The sequence below is a fragment of the Sinohyriopsis cumingii genome, chromosome 4 (assembly GCF_028554795.1).
Source record: "Sinohyriopsis cumingii isolate HCF-2022 chromosome 4, ASM2855479v2, whole genome shotgun sequence".
NCBI classification, from domain to species: domain Eukaryota; kingdom Metazoa; phylum Mollusca; class Bivalvia; order Unionida; family Unionidae; genus Sinohyriopsis; species Sinohyriopsis cumingii.
The window spans coordinates 102,083,601-102,106,704 of record NC_142964.1 but is presented as its reverse complement, the minus strand read 5'-3'; the positions used below and the strand labels follow the sequence as shown (position 1 = coordinate 102,106,704).

At 34.9% G+C, this 23,104-nt stretch overlaps 1 protein-coding gene across 1 annotated transcript in view; it reads right to left on the bottom strand.

Moving 5' to 3' along the window:
• Positions 1–23,104, bottom strand: part of LOC149801793 (sodium channel protein 1 brain-like) — a 181,705-nt gene that overhangs the window by 4,780 nt on the left and 153,821 nt on the right. The window contains exons 24-25 of the mRNA XM_089956848.1: positions 19,940–20,050; positions 5,025–5,295 (exon numbers count right to left, since the gene is read on the bottom strand). Of these exons, the coding sequence (XP_089812974.1) occupies positions 5,025–5,295; positions 19,940–20,050 (382 nt within the window). The remainder of the gene's footprint in view (positions 1–5,024; positions 5,296–19,939; positions 20,051–23,104) is intronic.

Sequence of the window (23,104 nt, the reverse complement as noted above, 5' to 3'; positions counted from 1 at the left end):
TGCTAAAGCTTTTGTGCAGGCCAGTGTTAAAGTCTTTGTGCAAGCCCATAACTTCAAAAATACATGAGTTCTGTGGAACACCTGTACTTTGTTATTTAAAAAAATGTGATAAATATTTACTCCCAGTTGATTTTGATAAAATGTTAACAGTTGGATTGGTAAATTTATCAAAGATACATGCTATGGCAAACATGTTTATTCAATAATTAAGGAAAATATTTTCCTCCTTGGCAACATGCAAATGTAAAACATGTACAATTCTATCAGGCCTGATTATCTAAACAAATGATGGTGGTGGTGGTGGTTGAAGTGCTTAAAACTGAATGCCTTCTAAATTTTGTCCAAAAAAGATATACTAACTGAAATACTACAGAATGTTGCTAAGTCAAAAAGCTTGGCAAAAATATGCCCTACTAAAAGGAAGATACAGCACACAGAGCAGACGGTCTAGCTGTTTATGGATCCTAAAAACTTTGTTAGTTTCAGACAAATAACTTCACTACTTTTATTCTTCACTAAAATATTTTAATTAAAAACATTCATATGAAATTGTATTAATGTGAAATTTGCATAAGTCAAAATTGTGTAAGTTGTTGGATAGCTGTATACATACTATTACCATTACATTGCAAAATGGGATTACAAATTATACCCAACATATAACAGGAACCATGTTAGAATAAATAGTGACAGAGAGCTATAGTGATTAAAATGTGACTGACTGAAAATGAGAGATAAACCAGAATTCTACAGAATGTTGTTTACCCGGTAACTTGCTCTTTCATTGTATGATCACAAACTCTATCATAGTAACTAGAGCAAGAAAAAGTTGGTTGCTTGACTTATTTATTTTCTATGTGTGAATATTTGTGCTCAATAGGAATGTAGCTAGAAGTACAATTAAAAGTAATCACCAGCAAATTAAAAGTAGGTCACTGTCACCCATTTTCACCAGCAATGAATAGACCTATGAGTTTCATGACCGATCTTGTGGCCTTTTTTTCCATATTAATTACCTTAATCTTTGAGCTAGGGACTTGACCAGTGCATGATAAGGTGTGGATCTGGTGAAAGTCTCGTAAAAATAGGGATGACAGCCAAAGCCCTGACTTACATTATATTTCTTGTTGTAACCCTCACCCTGGACAGAAGGCATGAGTGACTCCATGAGACACTGTCAAGTTAAAATATATAAATGGCTAAACTTCATTAAAATATCTTCATTGGTTCAAAATCTATACCCATACATATATAAAGGTCACTGATTAATGTCCTTGTTTCCTTGCTCTGACCACTGTGACCTGTTTTATAAGGGTATGAATTTAAGTCCTAAATTGAATATTTTCAACTTTTCATATTCACTAAGCCAGTGTGTCAAAGAAATTTATCTATATGCAGAAGGAGATGAGTTTACTAGAGTATGAAAAGTAGGTCAATTTGTTCTACATTGGCTATTGGTAAATGGTACTTTTCAAGATGACTGTATTCATCTAGTCTCAAGACGGAATATATAGTTTTAGAGAATTAGAGCTGAATGCAAACACTTAACAATTATGCCAGTGGCAACAAAAACACCATCAGAATAGTGATACTTATGTATTCACTGGTGAGGCAAAAACTCCATGAATAATCTCAGTGCTGAGAAAAGGTAATTTTTTAGTTCTGAAGATCTTGGTACATGTTGTGACATACCATCTATACTTGCTTATAAGACGAGTCCAACTGAAAACTGCACAGACACAGCTCTGCTGTCACAAAATGTGCCAGCAGATCTGGTCTGTGCAGTTTGTTAACAGTAATCAGTAGGACAAACAACACAGACTCTGACCTGCAGGCCCATCAATCTATGGCAGATCATGATCTATGTTGTTTGCAATTGGACTCAACTTTTATGCGAGTGTATATGGTAATTCTATATCATCATCTGGCCAAATTTCACAAGAATTCTGACAGTGAGGTACTCTGAGCTATTATCACTGAACCAAGTTCTTACAGTTTCAGTGCTGCACCTAGGACTCAGTGAACTTGGTACAGTGTATGCCACAAATATGGGTGACAAAATTTTTTAATGGGACAAAAAACTGTATTAAAACTAATGGTCAAAAGCGCATGCCCAAGGGATCAGAGTGGGATATAGGGGACATTTGGCCAAAATTGTGGGCATTTCACTGTTCAACACCCAAGGTGCAACACTCAGTTTTTACCAAAATAAACATTTCTTTTACCTGAGCATAAATATTTGATTAGAATGATAAATAAAATTTTTTGTTGATATGTACTTGAAGAACACTGATAGGCAAAGAATAATGCTATAGTAAAACCTTCTGTGACTCTAAGTGACTATTGTCAGGGTGTGTTATCAACAAGCAAAGAATTTAATGGATTTATATATGTATAAACATGTAAGCATCAATTTAAAAAAAAAGGTAAAATAAAAACAAAAGCTCAGCATTGTCTAGGAACATAAAAAAATGCAGCCAGTATTCTATTTCCTTGTATAACATGTTAGTCAATGAGAAGTATATCTTCATCTCCTTGAAAAATAACTTGCACAATCTTATTTTTTAAAAGGTTATGGGATTTAAAAGTCTATGGCAACTAATTCACTCTGAACACCATTTACCTTCTTCCAATTTGGATGCTGTGACATCTTTTTGAAAAGTCATAAAATTAGATTTATTTTATGGCCTAAAAATTTTGTTTGAAAAATTATCATAGTCAAATATATTATAGGTACAATCAAATGGTTGCTGATGCATTGTGCAGTGAACACTGTGTAGTCTACAAAAGATAGGCAATTGGATTTATGCAATATTTATAGGCTACTGCATTTGTATGGCAAAATATGAACAAGTTTTTTGGATGGAATACTGCATGACCTTGGAAGTGCAGTATATCCATCTGACAAAATGAGTTCATATTTTCCCATACAAATGCAGTAACCTTTTTATTATATGCTCATTTTCTTATTCTACCTAAGGCTTAATTATATAAACAAAATACTCTACAAGAAACAAAGTAAATGAATGTATGCCATATTCCAAGCTAAATACACAAGCGCAGATTCATCATTACACAACAACAACATTATTAATGTGCACATAACTCCACCCAGATAAATTTGAACTTGTCGCATGCTAGACATAAGTTTCGAAAGAAAATGGCATTTTTGTCTACTTAAAATTGTAATTTGGAGTCATATTGTGAATGAATGCACATTGCAACAACTTTTCCATTTGATCTGGAATGAATAGATGTTGGTATTTTTGGTGATTCTGCAAAATTTTGTGATTACGGACTGGATTCATCTGTACAAATTGTACATGAAATACATCAGATTGAAGCAGCGCAGAAGAAGCATGTTGACATCTGCAAGTGTGTTTGTTCTGTCACTGACTATTTGAAATCATAATGTGGGAAAAATATGAAGTCTTTCGATTGCAGTTATCAAAAAGACGCTATTGAATTTAATGTTTATTTCATTTTGAGTGCAGTAAGCAGGACGTAATTGCACTTGGAATATAGTCAAAATTACAGTACAATTTTGAAATGCGTAATCAAGCTTGAGAACTCATGACATGGCTCATGTAATTCGGATTTGCATAATTAAGAAAGTACATTTTGAGGAAATTCAGGATGCCATTCTTATTACCAGCTAAAGGAGACAGTTTATGCCTTGTAACTTGCATGTTATTTGTAGGTATCCTGCAATTTTATGAAATCTGGCATCTGTCTCCAAAATACAAAACACTGTATCAAAAAAGTTAATGTGGAATGTAGCAAAGCAGCTGGTATGTTGCAGTTCATGAAACATCTGCTTTAGTTCATTCAGAAACAAATTTAATCAACCAAAACATAAAGCATCTGCTACATGAGTGTACATGATTTGTTTACAAAGTAGTTCCTAATACACTATTGGGCACACATGTCCTGCACATGAGTGCAATATGATGGTGTGCAATATCATAAAATACTGAATGATTCTGACAATGTAAAGTTAACTGAGAAAAAAATGAGCATATAATAGTTACATTTTTAGTCTCTTATTTAGGTAGGCAAATTTCTGTCCTCATATATTTTTACTGAGTCATTAAAGATGTGATTTACCTTACATTCAACTTTTTGGATCATGTGATTTTAGTGGATACACATTTCTGCCAAATTTAATTACTAATCACTGATTAATAAAATACAGATTACCCTGTTCAATATTTGATTTCATAAGTAAGAATTATTGGAGATCTGGACACAGTGCACAAAAAACCAACAGTGCATAAAATTCCATAAATTAAAATCATATCATTAATATGTCTGGTTTTCATTTTATCATTAATGGCTGTATTTTATTAATTGCTGAAAATCACACAATATTAGTGACCATAACAATCTGGAGATGCTAGAAACAGTCTGTATTTAATATGGAATTAAGGATGCTACTTCTTATAACTCATTTAGTTTCATTTTAGTGGTCTCACAAACGATAATTTTCTCGGTTCATTAAATTCATTCATATACAACAATGATGATGAGACTCTTTCATTCTCATCATGGATTACTGTTTCTTCTGGTACTATATATGCTTGCTTATAAGTCGGGTCCAGCTGCAAAGAACAATGACCCTGATCTGATAAAGAATAATGTACCTGAGATCAGGGTCTATGTTGCTTGTTATACTAATTAATCCAAACAAATTGCATAGATCCATATCTTCTGGTACATTATGCAATGGCAAATCTGGGTCTATGCAGTTTGCAGTTAGCTTGACTTACAAGCAAGTATACATTATCAGATAACCTAAGTTTATGTTAAACACTACTGTTAACGTAGATGTATGTTAAACAATACTGTTAATGTAGATTTATGTTAAACAATACTGTTAATGTAGATTTATGTTAAACACTACTGTTAATGTAGATGTATGTTAAACACTACTGTTAACGTAGATGTATGTTAAACACTACTGTTAATGTAATTGTTTGTTAAACACTACTGTTAACGTTTACTTCAAAGTAAAGAGTGTTTACCCAATATAGACAGCAGAACAATGATGATGTCAAACACATTCCATGGTTGTCGAAAATAATGCCATCGGAGACCAATAATCTTCACAATGGCTTCCAGTGTAAAGACGCTAACAAACAAAATGTTCAGAACATCCAGAGCATCTGAGATGGACTCTGCTTGGTTGTAATGCTCCACTGCCATGACTATCATGTTGCCAAATATTATCAAGATTATGCACAACTCAAACTTGCTGCTCATTGCCACATCATAGAAGATACACTGGATTTTGTTCTGAAACAGACAGAATACATCATAATATATACAGCTAGTGAATCTATTCTGAAAATATACATACATGCAGTATACAATCTTTGAATTAATCTGTCAACAACATATGTAACATAAATGTCCATTAGTCTCTTCAAGTATATTCATATATACAATAGAAATATCACTTATATTTGCTAATAATAATGATATCAAATTTCCAACCACACTTCCCACGATAAATTCCCATGATCAAAATGATTTCAAAGAGTAAAGCATATGTGTATTGAAAGCATGAGCATCTTGTATACATTTGGCCAAAAATACCATTTCAAATACTGTCTACTGCACATAGTATTTTAGAGCTGAAATCTACTTCTTTGCAAATTAATATTTTTACACATTTTATCCACACATTAAAGGAACCAGTCATAAATAGTTTCATGAGAACCAGAACTGTTGAATAGGTGGCAACCTGATTATTTTTGGCAATTTCAACTTTCACTTTGACTGTACTAGAAATCCATATACATCAAAGCTCCTAGATTCTATTCACTTTTTCAACCTCAAACAGTCAGCTAACCAACCTACTCATAAAATTTGTCACATTTCAGACTGGAATCTTCATAGATCTGATGATAATATACTACAGTCTTCATTGGTGTTCCATGAGCTTGCATCACATAACCTCTGTGTCATATGCCATATCAATGTATCACTCCTTAACCCTCCATCTCTGTTTGCTACTAAGAGAAACCTCTGTATGATAAATAGAACTCATCTAATGCATAATATCCAGGCAAACCTAACAACTTCATTACAGCAGTACAACTTGATAAGTGCTTTTGTTTATTGCTAGACAAACATGCCCCAGCAACCAAGTGCCAAGTATCAATTCAAAAGTGTTCTTTATGGTATGGTAATGTTAGAGACCACCTTCACACTGCTAAAAGAGAACTGAGACGATATGACTTACCACCAGCCTCACTATTCATAAGTAGATCAATCAAGCTGCTACGAATGTCACAAATGTAGTTCTTGCATTTAAATCAATCTAATACAGTACTAGTTCCAGCTGAAAAGAGCTCTTTGAGACAAGCTATTCAAGGAATAAAAGGACACCACTTCCAGTGACCTTCTCTCTGGTCAACCTCCAGTCCTTGTTGCAAATTTCTGCCATAACAAAGTACAATCCATTAGAGATTAGCTTGACAATGCAATGTCAACTGACTTGTTGTCACCATGCAGTTGTGAATCAGAATATCAACAATCTCTAAACAGCATTTGAACCCATCTCTATGGATTTGGTACATACAATTGTGATGAAGAGTCACGTGAACTCAATCCGATTCCGACATCACTGCTGCTTGAGTGCTTAGATGTAATAGTGCCTTCACTACCCCATGTTATCAATACTTCTCTCTCATCCGGGGAATTCCTATCATTTTTCAAAACTATTACTGTAAAGCCTCTGTTAAAGAAACCGAGTCTTAACCACAACAATTTAAAGAACTACCACCCTGTTTCTAACCTCCTATTCATGTCATATATTGTAAAAAAAGTTGTTCTATCCCAAACTGTATCTCCTCGAATTCAAACAGTCTTTTTAGCAATGCACAGTCTGCATATTGCCCTTGCCATAGTACTAAAACTACCCTTCTGAAAGTAGGTAATGACCTCACTGCTATGGATAGTGGAAAGATTACAGTCCTCACCTCCTTGACTTGTCTGCGGTATTTGACACAACAGATCATAATATATTACTTCATATCTCCAGCATGTATTTGGTATTCATGATTCAGCCGTACCATGGTTCAAGACCTACTTAAGTCAACAGGACACAAATTGTGTCCGTAATTGGAAAACATTCAAGCCAAGTTGATTTATGTTTTGGTGTTCCATAAGGCTCTGTTCCCAGTCCTGTTCTCTTCACTCTATACACTCAGCTACACTGTACTCTCAAGTCTCATAGATCGACATTTGCATAGTGATGACACTCAAAAATACAAATCAGGCTGCCCAAGTGAAGTTCAGGCTACCATCTGATGTGTAGAGAGGTGCATTTCCAATGTAAAGTCATGGATGATGTGTAACAAGCTGCTGATGAATGAAGATAAAACTGAAGCCATCCTGATCACCATGCAATGATTTTTTCATTCCCATCCTTTACCTCAAACAATAAATGTCAGCAATGCCAACACAGTCAGTATGAAATCTAAGCATCCCTCTCGACAGTGCTCTCATATTACACCAGCATGTAATGAACATATGCAAGGTTGCATATCTAGGGCTGAGACATATCAGCTCCATTTACCATTTTCTTTTGGCTGATGCCTTAAAACACTTGTGTGTTCCTTAGTACTAGATTGCATAGTACTAGACTGGACTACTGTAATTCACTTCTGTCTGGTTCATCTCAGTATCTACTATAAAACTTCAAAACTTATTTGCTTTAATTATCCTTAGAGTATGAAGAACTGCGCACACCTCCCCCGGCTCTGTAAACTCCACTGGCTAACGTTGAATCCAGAATCAAACAACAAATCTGTTCACTATGCTATATTTCACTGACAGATTCCAGTCCAATATACCTATCTGACCTCAACCATATGTACAACTTATCTACAAACTTCCGCTCCTCTTCTGACACTTGTATTCTCATTGTTCCCGGTGTTAAATGAAGTCATAGGGACGTTCTTTTGCATAGCAGGGTCCAGCTGTGTGGAACGAATTACCCATTAATCTTAGACACAAAGACAATGTGATTTCATTAAGAGGGCTCTTAAAACTCATCTATTTCAACTTAAAGACAGACTTAAAGATTTTAAAATGTTTACTTCCTTAATTATTGTCGGCATGTTTTTGTTTTGTAATTTCATGGTGTTTGTTTATGTTGTTGTTGTTCTAGGGTTTAATGCCTTTTTCAGCACAAGATAGGCTATACATGGCGGCCAGTATAAATGGTGGAGGAAGAACCCTGGAAAACCCAGGGAAGAACCACTGACCACGAGAAGCCATTGGTAGGCTTTCCCACGTACCCACGCTAGCCAAGCCTTGGACTCGAACCCACGCAGACAGAGGTGAGATGGCAGTGATCTGGAACGGTGAGTGCTTTAGACCACTTGGCCAATCAGGGCCCCATTTGTTTTTGTAATCTTGTCATTGGATATATTGTAAAGTAGTGTAAATAGTGTAGGGTGCTTACAGCTTTCAAAGATTAGGTGATGTAATAAGTTCACATTATTATCATTATTATTATCATCATTATTATTTTATTATTATTATTATTATTATTATTATTATTCTACTAAACAAGTTAAGCAGTGCCTGGAAATCAGAGTTTATTTGGTGCTGGCAAAAAGCAAAGGTTTTTGTATTGTGTTGCATGCAAAGTGGATTTTAATAAAGTATATGGAGGACATAATTAGCTGCTTTTTGTTGTCTCCCTTAGATGGATTCAAATCAGCATCCTTCATTAATCTCCATAATCATGTTGAGTGTTTTCAAGAGAAAACCAATAAAGCCTTTAGAGCATTATTTAAGTGGTCAAATGTGGAGATTTCTGTTTAAACTTAGCTTTGATTCTTCCACACCTGAAAATCCAATAGTCATAGTTATCATAAATTTATATTGCATAATTTATGAACGTTGCTTTAAAAAGTGTGGCTGTCCCAAAGGTTATCAAGGTAATACCCTGCCTCTGATATCTATAATGAAATTAAAACTAACTTGAACAAGGAACTTGCTAATGCATGAAGTTATCATTCTGATAGGGAATCTGCAATAGGTTATGACACGAATAGTGGTTTTGTGGAAGCATAAGAAGTTTCTGAGGGAATTTTTAAGACTCAAAAAGTGTATGTTGAGATCCTATGGGGAGGTCAGTGCGTACAAACCATAATAGTGATATCATACAATTGAGAATATGTTATTTACTCATAAAAGTCTATAGAAAATGACTGGAAATCCAAATTTTGATACAACAAAATATGTTTTCTTTGAAGCATTTAATACACTTTCAAACAGAAGATAGTTGGTAAACTTTGGGCATGTGAGGCTTGGATTTTCCTTCAAACCAGACATTGATTTTTCTTTTACCTAATGATAATTGTTTTTCTTCAACTAATATAATGGATCAGATATTTTTCTTCTTCAAAAACACTCACCCCCATTTCTGAAAATTAAATGGCTAGTCCCTTAGCGTTATCAGATATCATCACCTTACACAGACATCTATGTACATACACTCACATAAACACAACCACACAGACATTAATAAAGAACAATACTCCAAGTTTTGTCTTTAACACATTAACCACTGGTGACTGAGTTTACGTGGCAGGAGGTAGTAGCCTACTGCCAAGCTCCGTAGAGTCATGGTCATGTAAGATACACTAAAGTGGGTGGTATTATAGAAAGGTAGACAGATGTAGCTCTACAATGATACCAAGTAATCTGGAATTTCTAGTTGCACTACAAAATACAGAGGGAAAAACCTCATTTTTTGGACCCAATTTTTTTTCTACCCAAAATTCACCCATGGTAAGAATCTGATTTTGTGTCCAAAATTTAGACTTTTTGGTCTCAGATCTAAGGCAGACCAGTATGAACTGCAAACAGACAGATGAACCTTTGCGATAAGATGGGCATTTGGAATAAATAAGGAGTGGTCTCGATACGAAAATAATGGGTCCATTAAGCGCCCCCCAACTCCAACTTTTACCCTTCTGCTCATGTGCGAGACAAATAGCCAATGAAAAACAATGTTTCTAATACAACTAGGCATTATGTTATTGGAAGATCACCTGGAAGTTGATGTATTAGGATGTATTCAGAAATACCTTTCAAAATGTGTTTCCTACTTGAATTTCAGACAAAAACGACAAAAACCTCCAGGGGTTAATGTGTTAAAATCCACTAGCCAGTGGAATACAATCTTGACTGATCCGGTGACCTAAGTGGTTAGAGCATCTGCCTCAGATGTGGGAGGTCATGGGTTAAAACCCTGGCAGAGTCATACAAAACACTGACCAAAATGGTACAAGCAGCCACCTCATTAGGTGAGACATGATGTGACTGAGTGCGACATGATGCTATACTCTCTGTGGCATGATGCCCCAGTCCTAGACATCACTATAAACTACATTAAAAATCCAAATCACACACATAAGGAATACAATCATAACTTGATGCAGTATTTACTGCTCTCAACAGTTCACTGGGAAAGTTGAAGGGATGCAAGTGTCATTAAAGTTGACCTTTCCACTCACATTTTAAATGATCTTTTTGTCTCTGTATTGCTGTGAGAGAGTGTTAAACATGTGATGGCCAATCTAGTTGGAATGTTTAAACATTAAGTTACTTTTGGGATTGAGCTCTACATTTATGCACCATCCCAATGCTGGGAATGCTGGGAAGTGTTACTATGTCAACGGATGTCACACTCCTGAATGAAGATATGGTGTTTGCACTATACGCAAAGAATGTTGTTGTTGTTGTTGTAGGGTTTAACGCCATTTTTCAGCACATGATAGGCTATACATGGTGGCCAGTATTAATGGTGGAGGAAGAACCCGGGAAATCCTGGAAAGAACCACTGACCCTCGAGAAGCTACTGGAAAACTTTCTCACATACCCACATTGACCGAATCCGAGACTCGAACCTATGCAGATAGAAATGAGATGGTAGTGATCCGTAATGGAAAGCGCTTTAGACCACTCAGCCACTCGGGGCCCCACACAAAGAATGAAGATATGGTGTTCGCACTATGCACAAAGAATGAAGATATAATATTTGGACTATGCACAAAGAATGAAGATATGATGTTGCACTATGTGCAAAGAATGAAGATATGGTGTTTGCACTATGCACAAAGATTGAAATACTCCCTCTTACTGCTAAACTTTATAAAGTCAACTCCATTATGCAGGAGTTTTAAAATTTAGTTATGGTGTGCTTTGCCTGCTTTACCGATGGTTCATTCTTCACAGCTGCATTTCAATATTTTTTCATAAAAATGAATCATACTTCCACACTATTTCGACTACCAAAGTAACATATAGAGTATAATCCAACTTCAAAGAAACACTGCTGATAATTTAATTATGACAGCCAGTAATCTGTAATAAAGATGGCTTAAACATTATTCTTCAAGGCAAAATAGAGTAATAGCTTTTGTTTCTTCAACATGGATCTCTTTGATTTACCTATGTGATCAACCATTTAAATTAAGGGATGGTGGTGGTAGCAGCCATATTGGATGTCAGAGCAGCAGTATTTTAGGACCAACTAGACATTAAAAAAATCTGACCAAAAAAATGTTGCTATAACCATCCATTTAGGAGTAGTAATAACAAGCTTGCCGAGATGGCCACTGGCAGCCATATTGGATGTGTGAGCAACATTATTTTCAATTAGGACCAATTAAACATCATAAAAAGTGAAAACCTCATGTCAATATGGCATTTTATTGAGGATAAGTAGCAATTAAAAGATTTTCAAAATGGCTGTGGTGGTAGCCATATTGGACATCAGATTGGTGTCATTTTCATTTTGGGCCAACTACACATCATAAGAAATCTTTTAGCAAACACCCCATGTTGATATTACCATCCATTCAGGAGGAATAGAAATAACTTGATTTTCAAAATAGCCACTGTGATGGCCATTTAAGATCAGAATTAATTTATTTAGGACCAACCAGACATCATCAAAAGTCGTCTGGTGAAAACCCCATGTCAATATCACTTTTTGTTCAGGATGATAAGCGATAACATTTTCAAGATGGCTGTTATGGCATACCTATTAGAATCTGATCAGCACCACTTTGATTTAGGACCAACTAGACTTCAAAAGATGAATGTGTTTATAAAGTTCATGGTAATCATCTTAGAAGATTAGGAAGAGAGGCAAAAACAAACTTGTGCTAACAGCCAGATGGATGACGGATGTTGGACGATGGGCGATAGGCTATTCCTAAAGTTCTTCTGACCAGTAGAGTTAAAAATAGAATGAGCAGTAGGACCACACTGAAAGTTCATCATATTTCACAGTATAATATGTAGAACCCTATTTTCTTCATTTAGGAATACAAAAAAGGAAGACTATAGAACAGCCCTTTTTCTTTTTTATCACAATTACTAACCATATCCTGTACAAAATTTGTCATTTTTACTTAAAATCACCAAGCAATCAGTAATCTGTTTGAGAATGATGTCACATATAAAAGCAAAATTTTGATGGAGTAAATTTTAGCAGAGAAACAGATTTGTAAACTATAGTCTTTTTTGGTATAAGCATAAAAATGTACAGTCTTAAAATTTTCTACATAACTGACCTTTAATGGTAAAAAATCATTCAATACAAAAATTTCTTTAACCTGAATGAGACCATTGAAGCCCTTAAAAAGCAAGCTTGGTTGAAATTGTGGTCGAAGTATCAGTTTATATACTGAAACCTAGAAAAACTACATTTGAATCGACGCAATGTGCCAAAGACCATGTGAAAATCATTAGGGTCTTATAAAAAATGGAATCTGCTCATTACAAGTATGCATTTCATTAAATGCTATGGATTAAACCAATTTTCTTTCTCTTAGTACTGGTATAATTTTTGGATGAGTGTGTGCAATTTTTATTTTAAAGTAGCTTTAACAATTTTTCAGTCATATTGCTATAATGTCTGCAGTGTGGCAGTTTGTAGTGATGTTTAACACTTGGGCATCATGCCGCAGACATGCAGCATTATGTCCCACCCAGTCACATTCTCCTGACACCAGGCCAACCAGCCCTAACACAAACCTCTTAATGCTGAGTGCCTAGCGAGGCAGCTGCTAGTACCATTTTTTAAGCCTTTGGTATGACTTGGCTGGGGTTCGAACCCATGACCTTCTGCATCTGAGGCAGATGCTCTAACCACTTAGGCCATCAGAGTGGTAATTTTTGGATGAAATCTGCAGAATGTGTAGCTAATGTAATACTGAAGCACTGCACAGGTACAGGTTAAATAAAGCTAGAACATATACTTTACACTGGTTAACTCTGCCTTTGTTTCATTAAAATATTTATATTAAATTAAATATAGAAATATTTAGTGAAAACTACAGCTGTTAGTGATGGTGGTATTGCAAAGGGTCCCACTCACTACAATTTGCTTCTTAAGGCCTTGAACAGAGGATCTTATGTTGGGAACCCAAAGTTAGAAAATGAAGTGCATTCAGGGACTGTGACTCTTCTAAATGATGATGTGGTATACTTGGAAGCAACACTTTCAATGACCCATCAATACAAGCAACACCCTATTTAAGATACTAAGCTGATTGACAAGGGCTACAGCTCTGTCCAGAATGAAGTAGATGAAATAAAACCTATAAAAACATCTGGGTCAATAAAACAATGTACATATACAATTTTATCATTAAATGCTTAACTATTTTTGAGCTATATTAATTACGATAAAAATTATGTTGCTTGCAACTGGCATAGCTCAAAAACTATTAAACATATTCTGATGCTTTTTGTTATGAAAAATACAACGTGGTCTTACATATGCCTTGTATGGTTTAATCTTGTCTAGTCCATTTGGATTGAGTTATTCCTGTTGTCAAATAAATTCTTGTCTTTAAATTCAAACTTGGAATCTTGCTTGGAGTCAGCATAGTTCAAAAACTATTCAACATATTCTGATGGAATTTGTTAAAAACTTCATTTCTGAGACCTAGATATGTCTTCTGTGGGTTTTGCTGAATTGACACTATTTTGGATGGAGTAATGGCCCTTGTTAATCAACTTCATATTTTTGCATGGAATATTGTTTGTAATTAATATAGCAAAAAAATTATCCAACATTTGATGATAAAAATGTATATGAACATTGAAGAAAGTAAGTTAACTATCATGAGCTATGCTGGTCACAAGCATCAATCCATCTGAAATATGAAGCAAATTGTCAGAGGCAATAACTCTATTGAACGAAGTTGACAAAATAAAATTTTAAAAGTCACATCTAGGTCTATGAAGGAATAAAAACATATCATCACATAAAAAAATGATGAAATGTTCCTGGGTTGTGCTGGTTACAAGGATCTGCTGTTGTTAGCTTTGAAATATATGTAATGGAATAATGTTAATAACTGTCAAAATCTGGACCTAAAAAGATGGAACCTTTTAAAGGCACACCTACTTGTAATTGACAGTTCATCTACCATATTGCTATTGATAATGTACAAGGGTTGCAGAGGTTACAAGAAGTATGAATGGATGGAGAGATGGGTGGATTGAAAAAGGGATTACTATGGGGCTCCTGCATCTCTAGGCAGGTCCCTACATTGCCAGATATTAAATCTAATTATTTAAAGTTCCCAAAAAACCAGACATTGTAAAAAAAAATATACCCTGCACAGTAAAAAAAAATATTAGGCATAAGTTGTGACTGCAAAGAATGTAACTGAGAGCAAAAGAAAATCCTACTGAGTACTGGTGACAAATTGTTAACTTTGCTTTAAAGAAGCAAATAATGCTGCCCAAAAGCCATAAAACAAAATACTTTTGAAGAAAAAAAAACACACCCTTCATCTAATTCACTTACCAGCCATTTTGAGCAGGTTAGCTGTAAAATCAAGAGTCAGTCAACTTTGCTACCAAAAAGTACCTGCAGTAATTAAATGAGTTTTCTCCTAGTTTCACTGACAATCTAATTTTCTGAGCTTTTGCAGAGATGGATCACCATATTGCCACCTACACAGGATTTAAACAGCTGACAGCTTTAAATGAGACTATGTTTGTTATGCATCAAAAATGGTAAAATGATGTAAATAAATATAAGTAACAAATCCATTAGAATGTTGTTGTTGTTGCTCTAGGGTTTAACGCCATTTTTCAGCACTAGATAGGCTATACATGGTGGCCAGTATAACTGGTGGAGGAACAAGCCTTGGACTCGAACCCACGCAGACAGAGGTGAGATGGCAGTGATCCGGAACGGTGAGCGCTTTAGACCACTCGGCCACTTGGGGCCCCTCCATTACAATGAATACAAGGTTTGGTTACAGACCTCATATTATCATTATTACTATTCTGAGTTCGCACATGTGGGTCTGTGCATGTAAACAAATACGATTGTACCAACGGCAAATTTTTATTCATTCCTGACCATGGGTTACTGCAACCAATATACATTCAAAATACATAAATGAAGAATTACAGTCTGCTTGAAGATTCTTGATATTCATAGTAAATTCATAATTGGTGTAATCGTGTAATTTTTCAAACTGTAAATACACACTTTTAATAATTATACTCACATGCATAGCCAATAATAATTGGCACAGTCTATATGCTTTTAAGTCAAGTCAAACCGTAAACAACAAAGACCCTGATCTGCCAAATCATAATGTGCCTGCAGATTAGTGTTTATATTGTTCGTTTAACTTATTACTCCCAATAAACATTGTCGATCCAGATCTGCTGGTGCATTATTCAATGGCAAATCTGGGTCTATGCAGACTGCAGGTGGACTTGTCTTGTAAGTGAGTATACAGCAATCGAGAGTCTGCTATTACTACAAAAAGAAAAAGATCCCAAAACAATTTTTGGGAAAAGATAAGTAACTGTAAACAAAATATTGTACCAATGTATACGTGGAGCTGATTAAAATTGATACAGCATAAGCAACAGAATCAGTAGTTCTGACAATTTTTATACAGTTTACCATCTGACATTTGAATACACCATTCCTGTACTCAAGATTTGATATTCTGTTATATTTGTAACTGCAAAATGATATATACAGTCAAACCCAGTTATATCGATTATATCAGGGGTGTCAAAAAATTGTCGATATAACTGAGGAATGAGATATCAGGGTTCGTAAAAACTGATTGCGTACATGGTTCCCATGCTTTTCTAAGATAAATTTCCACGCTTTTCTAAGATAAATTTCCATCTCATTTCAAGGGCTTTTCCAGGATGAAATTAATTTTTTCAAGGTTCAGACATGACCATTACTGAAAGGTATTAAAGAACATTTTAGATTATAAAACACACATTTTCTAACTCTGAAGATGTTCCTATTTAAAGATGCTCCAAACCATCTAAGTCAGAAAAGATGATCATGTACAAAACCATAAAATGTATCACACAAAACAAGTTTGACTATATTCCTATAAATTGGCATGCAAAGTAATTTCAATGTACGGATTCAAAATTCTAACTTTACTTTGCTGACCTGCATTATGTTGCTACATGGAAACAACATAACAAACATAAATTAGTTTTGTTTCCTTTCAAACCTTTATTTGTAAAGAATTCTAGAGCAATATATAAGCATGTTTTACAAAGTAAACTTTTCATATCACAGTATAAAAAAACAATAAATGCAAAGTATTAGAATCTTATCTTCTAATGAAATAAGTTTAACCCTCAATTAATCTGTACCAATAAAACCCAAACAAGACTTTTCAAACAACCTAAACTCCTTAAGAGGATTTGGTTAAAAATCCATCATTTAAACAACATTTACAAAAGGGTTGATTTAAATTTTGACAAAAGACCTCAAAAATATATTTTGTTGTATAAATAAGAACTGAATGTTCTGTAAAATCATGTCTTCTTGTAATTCAAAACCAGTCCCCAAACCTGTATTGATACAGGGTCTTGTATCGTTGTTTAATATATAATACACAGGATGACAATTTCCCATTTCTCCTGCATCCTATTCAAGATCTGAAACCAATGCTTCTAGCTACATGCCACTGTGTCATAGTTTTGTACCTAAGTTCAGCTCAGACACCTGACATTTTGGACAACAAATTTGGCTTAAAATGAATAACAGCCCGTTTTCTAATACGGGTTTCCTCCAAATATTCCCACCCTATTTTTCACATTTGGACATTTAGGATGGGGTGTGGGGTCAGCAATTGCATGTTGAAATTTGGAATTTGCCGCCACCATGTGGTAGCGACATATGGTAGTTGCTTACCAGCAGGCCTAACATATTTAAGTGATGCTATATCAACTCATACCTGCATGAAATCGTTAGGAAAATGTTTTTATTTTCTCAGAAATGGCAAGAATTACAATCATTATGTCTTTAATTCGATTATGGACTAGACAAAACTACAGCGTAGATGAAACCTGACCCGGTACTCGCCATTTGCATAACTGGCTTCACAAATCTCAAACATTGAAATCATAAGTCAAATAGTCACGTGATATCAACAAGAAACTCCTTTTTAATGTTGTACAAAAATTAAATTATATTAAATGAAAGTCAGATACCTTTTGTAAAAACCAGAAGAAGATATAATTATCAACATATTTATTTCAAGAACAATGACAAGAAACCTGTCATGGTCACAGCAATCTGGCAAGTCAGATTCATCAAGCAGAGAGCACATGTCAACATTGTAGTCATGTGATACAACAAACCCTGGTAGTTGTTCTCGGAATAAATAGTAAGGACTTTGTGTTCTTTTGCTTTCTTTTTGTTTTTATTAATATTTTTTTTTTTTCTATAACATTTGAAATGGGGGTTATTAGTGATAAAATGTGATTACTGGAATCATGATGTCATGAACATGTGGGCTGTGAGATATGTGTACTCGTGTGACTAGCAATGCAAACTGCGAGTACCTGGTCAAATTTCATCAACGCCTTAGTATTATCTTGTCTACTAGATGAATCTAATTCACTGGGTGTTTGGGTTGACTCAACAAATATGTTTATATCAAGCACTCAAATGATCCATACTGCAACCTTTGAATATTTTGGTCAGATCTCGATAAATTTAACTCACAATCAGTTGAGTTAAGAACTCAATTATGTAATTGTTCAAGCTTTAAGTGGTGGCAGAAAATTCCTGGGTTTTTCCCAACTTTCATCAATATTTGCAAAATTCAAGGACTTTTCACAGTTGGAAATTTTTTTTTATCATTTCTCAATTTCCTGGTAATGTGGGAACCCTGTAACATAATTTTAAAGATGCCATTGACCTTTATTCCTATCTCTTACTCATAGGTTTACTCGAACAATCCTGACAAATAGGTTATAGTTTTAAAATTAATTGCTATATTTGTGTAAAGTTATACTTTAATAACAAGTGTCATGATTTCATAATATTTTTAACAGAATTCAGACTCCAGATGAACATAGCAGATAATGCAAAAAGAACAGTGTTGATAATAAATTACATGTATACATATATGTGTACTCTGAAATAAAGGTATTCTATTTTCTCTTTGAATTCCAAAAGCAATGTATATTTTGCAGTGAGCATGTCATAGTTCTAATATTCCTCAGTATATAAAATTACCTTACCTCCTGAAGAAAAGAAAATAGAACTTATCGAAACCTGACCACCCCTATGTAAACGAAATGGACTGTTGTGTCTTTGCAGACGGGAAAGAAATATGATACACATGTACCTATAGCTGCCATAAATCTAAATACAGATATTATTTAATGTAAATTAATACACTGTAATGCATCACAATGTCAAATTTTATGGGCTTAAGACAGAATCAGAATTTCATAAAAGACAAAAAAAGAAACCTTAATAACCATCCGACCTCACCTCATACATTCTAATGGCTATAAGAAATGATCACTTTTCTTTTTCCATTCAAATGTACACTGAGATGCATATGTGTGCTCTGAGTAATTTATATTTATTATTAAGATCTTTTAATTTTAAAAAAATCCAATTCAGTGAGTTTTGGACACTGAATAAAAAAAGTGGCAGTCTTGTTTTATATACTGTATAATCCATTGTCATCCAACACGTGCTAACAAACAATTAACCACAACATGCATTGTCCAGCAGCATGTGACTGCTTAGTTGTTACAGCATTTACATTTTACATGTGCTTAAATTGGCCTAGACTTTGGGCTGCCTCAGTGCCAGAGACAGTAAACATAAACTTCTTTAATGAGGCTACCAAGGGAAAGAGGCTACTCATAGGGAAATGAAAACCTGTCACCAAGTCTTTATTTTTTTAATATTAATTAAGCATAAGAAAAACTTGTACTATTTTAAAACATGTACAAATTTCAGAATAGAGTAATGCATATAATTATGATTAACCTGCAAAAAATAAAAACTGCATGACAAAATAAATGTGTTCCAATCACCAATAACTATGGAAAATGCAACAATCAATGATTAATTTCTTCAATCATAAATGTTTTGAATCAATGGCTGATGAAAATGAGATCAGACTCCACTGACATTGCTTGGGAAGAATTATGACACTTGGATGATGAAGCTACAGTGAAATGGCTGAATGAATTAAAAAAAATTAAATTGTTTTTGGGAAGTGTTGCTGGTGTTAAGCATATGTATGAAGACATATGTGCTTTTGAATCGTTTTGTCAAAATAAGTGGGTCCACAGGTTACTTTGGACCAAAACTTATGCCCAACATAAAAGGGTTATCAACTTAACAGGGGTTTAGATAAGTAGGGAAAAGTTAGCATAACAAAGAAGGATTTTTTTGGGACTGCACAGAAATACTCAACAAAAATGGGTTCTCAACATAACCGAGGTCAAGATAAGTGGGTTTGACTGTAATTCTAAAAGTCCAAATCAATAAAGGAAATTTTCTGACTTAAAAACTTTGTGCTGGAAATATAATCATTGATTTATACTCTTACTCTGTTGCTGCTGACCTTACCTTTGGCTTTTTTATAGTTTTAGTGGGTTTCTTGTTTCCCAGCTTTTTGAGAGTGTTGTAGTACTGACGCTGGCTGTCTGTCAGGAACATATCCAAGTAGCTGCCATCATACTGTAAAACAAAAATAACTGTATCTTGACACTGATCATTTTGGAGTCTTAGAATATATCAAATGAATAAGTACCATATAAGGGAAATATCAGTTTTATTACACTATTATCATTGTTGTGTGTGTGTGTGTGTGTGTGTGTGTGTGTGTGTCTTTGTGTGAAATTTGGATTTTTAACCTTTTTGGGGTTTTTAAAGTAGCTTTAACAATTTTTCAGTTATATCGCTACAATTTCTGCAGTGTGGCAATTTGTAATGATGTCTAGGACAGGGGCATCATGCCACAGACATGTAACATCATGTCCCACCCAGTCACATTATTTTGACACCAGGTCAACCACTTCTAACACTAACCTCTTAATGCTGAGTGCCTAGCAAGGCAGTGTTTGTACCATTTTTATAAGTTTTTGTGGCCGGGGTTCGAACACTTGACCTCCCACTTCTGAGTTGTACACTATAACCACTTAGGCCACCAGAGCGGTACTTTTATCATCATTATGTTTTGGAAAATCAATGCAATTTAATTTTACAATTTTGGCACTTGCTTGCATGAATTGTCTATTTCCTAAATTTCCATACTATTAAATTGTCATTATTTTCCATCAAACTCTTAAATAATACAATATGGAAAATTTTCCACATACCATATTTACCATATATGTTAGGACACTGTGTGTGTGTGTGTGTGTGTGTGTGTGTGTGTGTGTGTGTGTGTGTGTGTGTGTGTGTGTGTGTGTGTGTGTGTGTGTGTGTGTGTGTGTGTGTGTGTGTGTGTGTGAGATTTGGATTTTTCATGTAGCTTTAACAATTTTTCATCATATTGCTATGATGTCTATAGTGTGGCAGTTTATAGTCATGTCTAGCACTGGGGTATCATGCCGGAGACATGTAGCATGATGTCCCACATAGTCACATTATCCTGACACCAGGCTGACCAGTCCTAACACTAACCTCTTAATACTGAGTACCAAGTGAGGCAGATGTTAGTACCATTTTTATAAGTCTTTGGTATGACTCGACCAGGGATTGAACCCACAATCTCCTGCATCCGAAGCGGATGCTCTAACAACCAGGCCACTGGAGTGTTTGGTCCACTGTATTTGTTGGGACACCATAAAATAATTTTTAAAGTAATTTTTTTGTGCACTGTATGTTCTGGGACACATATTGTTTTTCAAGTCATAAGTTGTGGGACACCTTTTAAATCATTCAAACGTCAGAAAATGCACTTCAACTGAAATTTTATTTTCAAAAACATAAAACTGTACTTTGAGATAAAACTCTTTAATCCACTGCAGCATCTCGTCAACACAACCCTTCTCCTGCACATGCACGATCCATTCTTTCGGTGCATGAATATTTTTTTTAGCTTTCTCGTGCTGTGAAATATTATTATTATTATAGGATTCATAGAGAATTCTGAATGATAAATTCAAAGACTTTTCCCAAACTTTCAAAGACCACAAACATTGATTTCCAAGACCTATTTTCACTAATATTTTGTATAAAAGTTATGTTATATGAGAAAACAATGAATGCAAAATACTACAATATTGTTTAATGATGAAATGAAACTTAATGGGTCATCAAAAGAAAGAAACCAGGAAAACCTGACTACATCCAAATCTACAAAACTTGGACAATTTTTATTTGTGATTATGGAAAGAAATTAAAATATCTGGGTTTATTTAAATTTTCAAAAACTTTTACAGACCTGCCAACCCTGATGAATCCATCTCACTAAGGCAGTTGATTTTTTTCCATAAAATTGACCATTTTTCAGTAAGGTGTAACAAAATATCAATAACTGCTATTGTAAAGCTGGAAAACATAATTAAAAGTATAACACATCAATGATAAACATTATGTTGAACTGAAAAGTTTGTAAAGTACATGTAGACTTTATTTATCACTAGTTCAGTTGCACAAATTGTAGTTCCAAACCCTATGCAGCTCAATGGCTTGTTCCTATCTCTCAACTTGACATAATTCTTGGAAATTCTTTTCCAGTTCACATGAAGAAGGCAATCATATCTCCTGCCACGAGACATACTCAAATTGGCATGTGATGTCCAATAAACATAAATGTGTCCTTTCCAGCTTTTATTCACAACAATCTGAATACTCCTTTTTATTCTTCTGTGTTGATTATTAACACTTTTGCGGAAGTTTATTTTCCCTTTTGTCTTATGCATCGCTTTCTGGGTGCCATTTTTAAAAACTTCTATAAGCAACAGTTTGACCATACAGATGCTTCGCATGAACAAATAGGAGCAGTTTAAAGCGTCTGGGGTGCTGCTGTAAAGTTAGTCTGGTTCCTTGACTAATTTCACTAATTCTAAGATGAAACCCTGATCCAAATAAAACATGGATGCGTGTGTGTGTGTGTGATTTGGATTTTTAATGTAGATTTTAACAATTTTTCAGTCATATCACTACGATGTCTGCAGTGTGGCAGTTTATAGTGATGTCTAGCACTGGGGCATCATGCTGCAGACATGTGGCATGATGTCCCACCCAGTCACATTATCCTGACACTGGGCCGACCAGTCCTAACACTAACATCTTAATGCTAAGCACCAAGCGAGGCAGCTGTTAGTACCATTTTTGTAAGTCTTTGGTATGACTTGGCCAGGGATCGAACCCACGACCTCCTGCATCTGAGGCGGACGCTCTAACCACTAGGCCACCAGAGCGGTAACATGGATGCACCAACTACCCTGATTTTTAGGCAATGATAATTTTTCCGTAGTTTTTGCTAATATGCTATAAGTCCATATCTTTAGGGGAATTTTCATAAAACTTATGACAAAATCCTAAGAGTTGGCAGGTCTGCTTTTAAAGACCTCAGGCTCAATTTTCCCAAGTTTTCAAGGCCTTGAAAATGCTACCTCATTTTTCCCAAACTGTCAAAGACCATAGAAACCCTGTATTATTAGAGGCAACATATCTCCTGAAGTGGAAACAGCAAGGACTAATGTCAGCATCCGAGGTCAGCTTGGTTTGCAATAAAAATAACCTTTGTCTATGATATCCTGTTGGTAAGTTCAAACAACG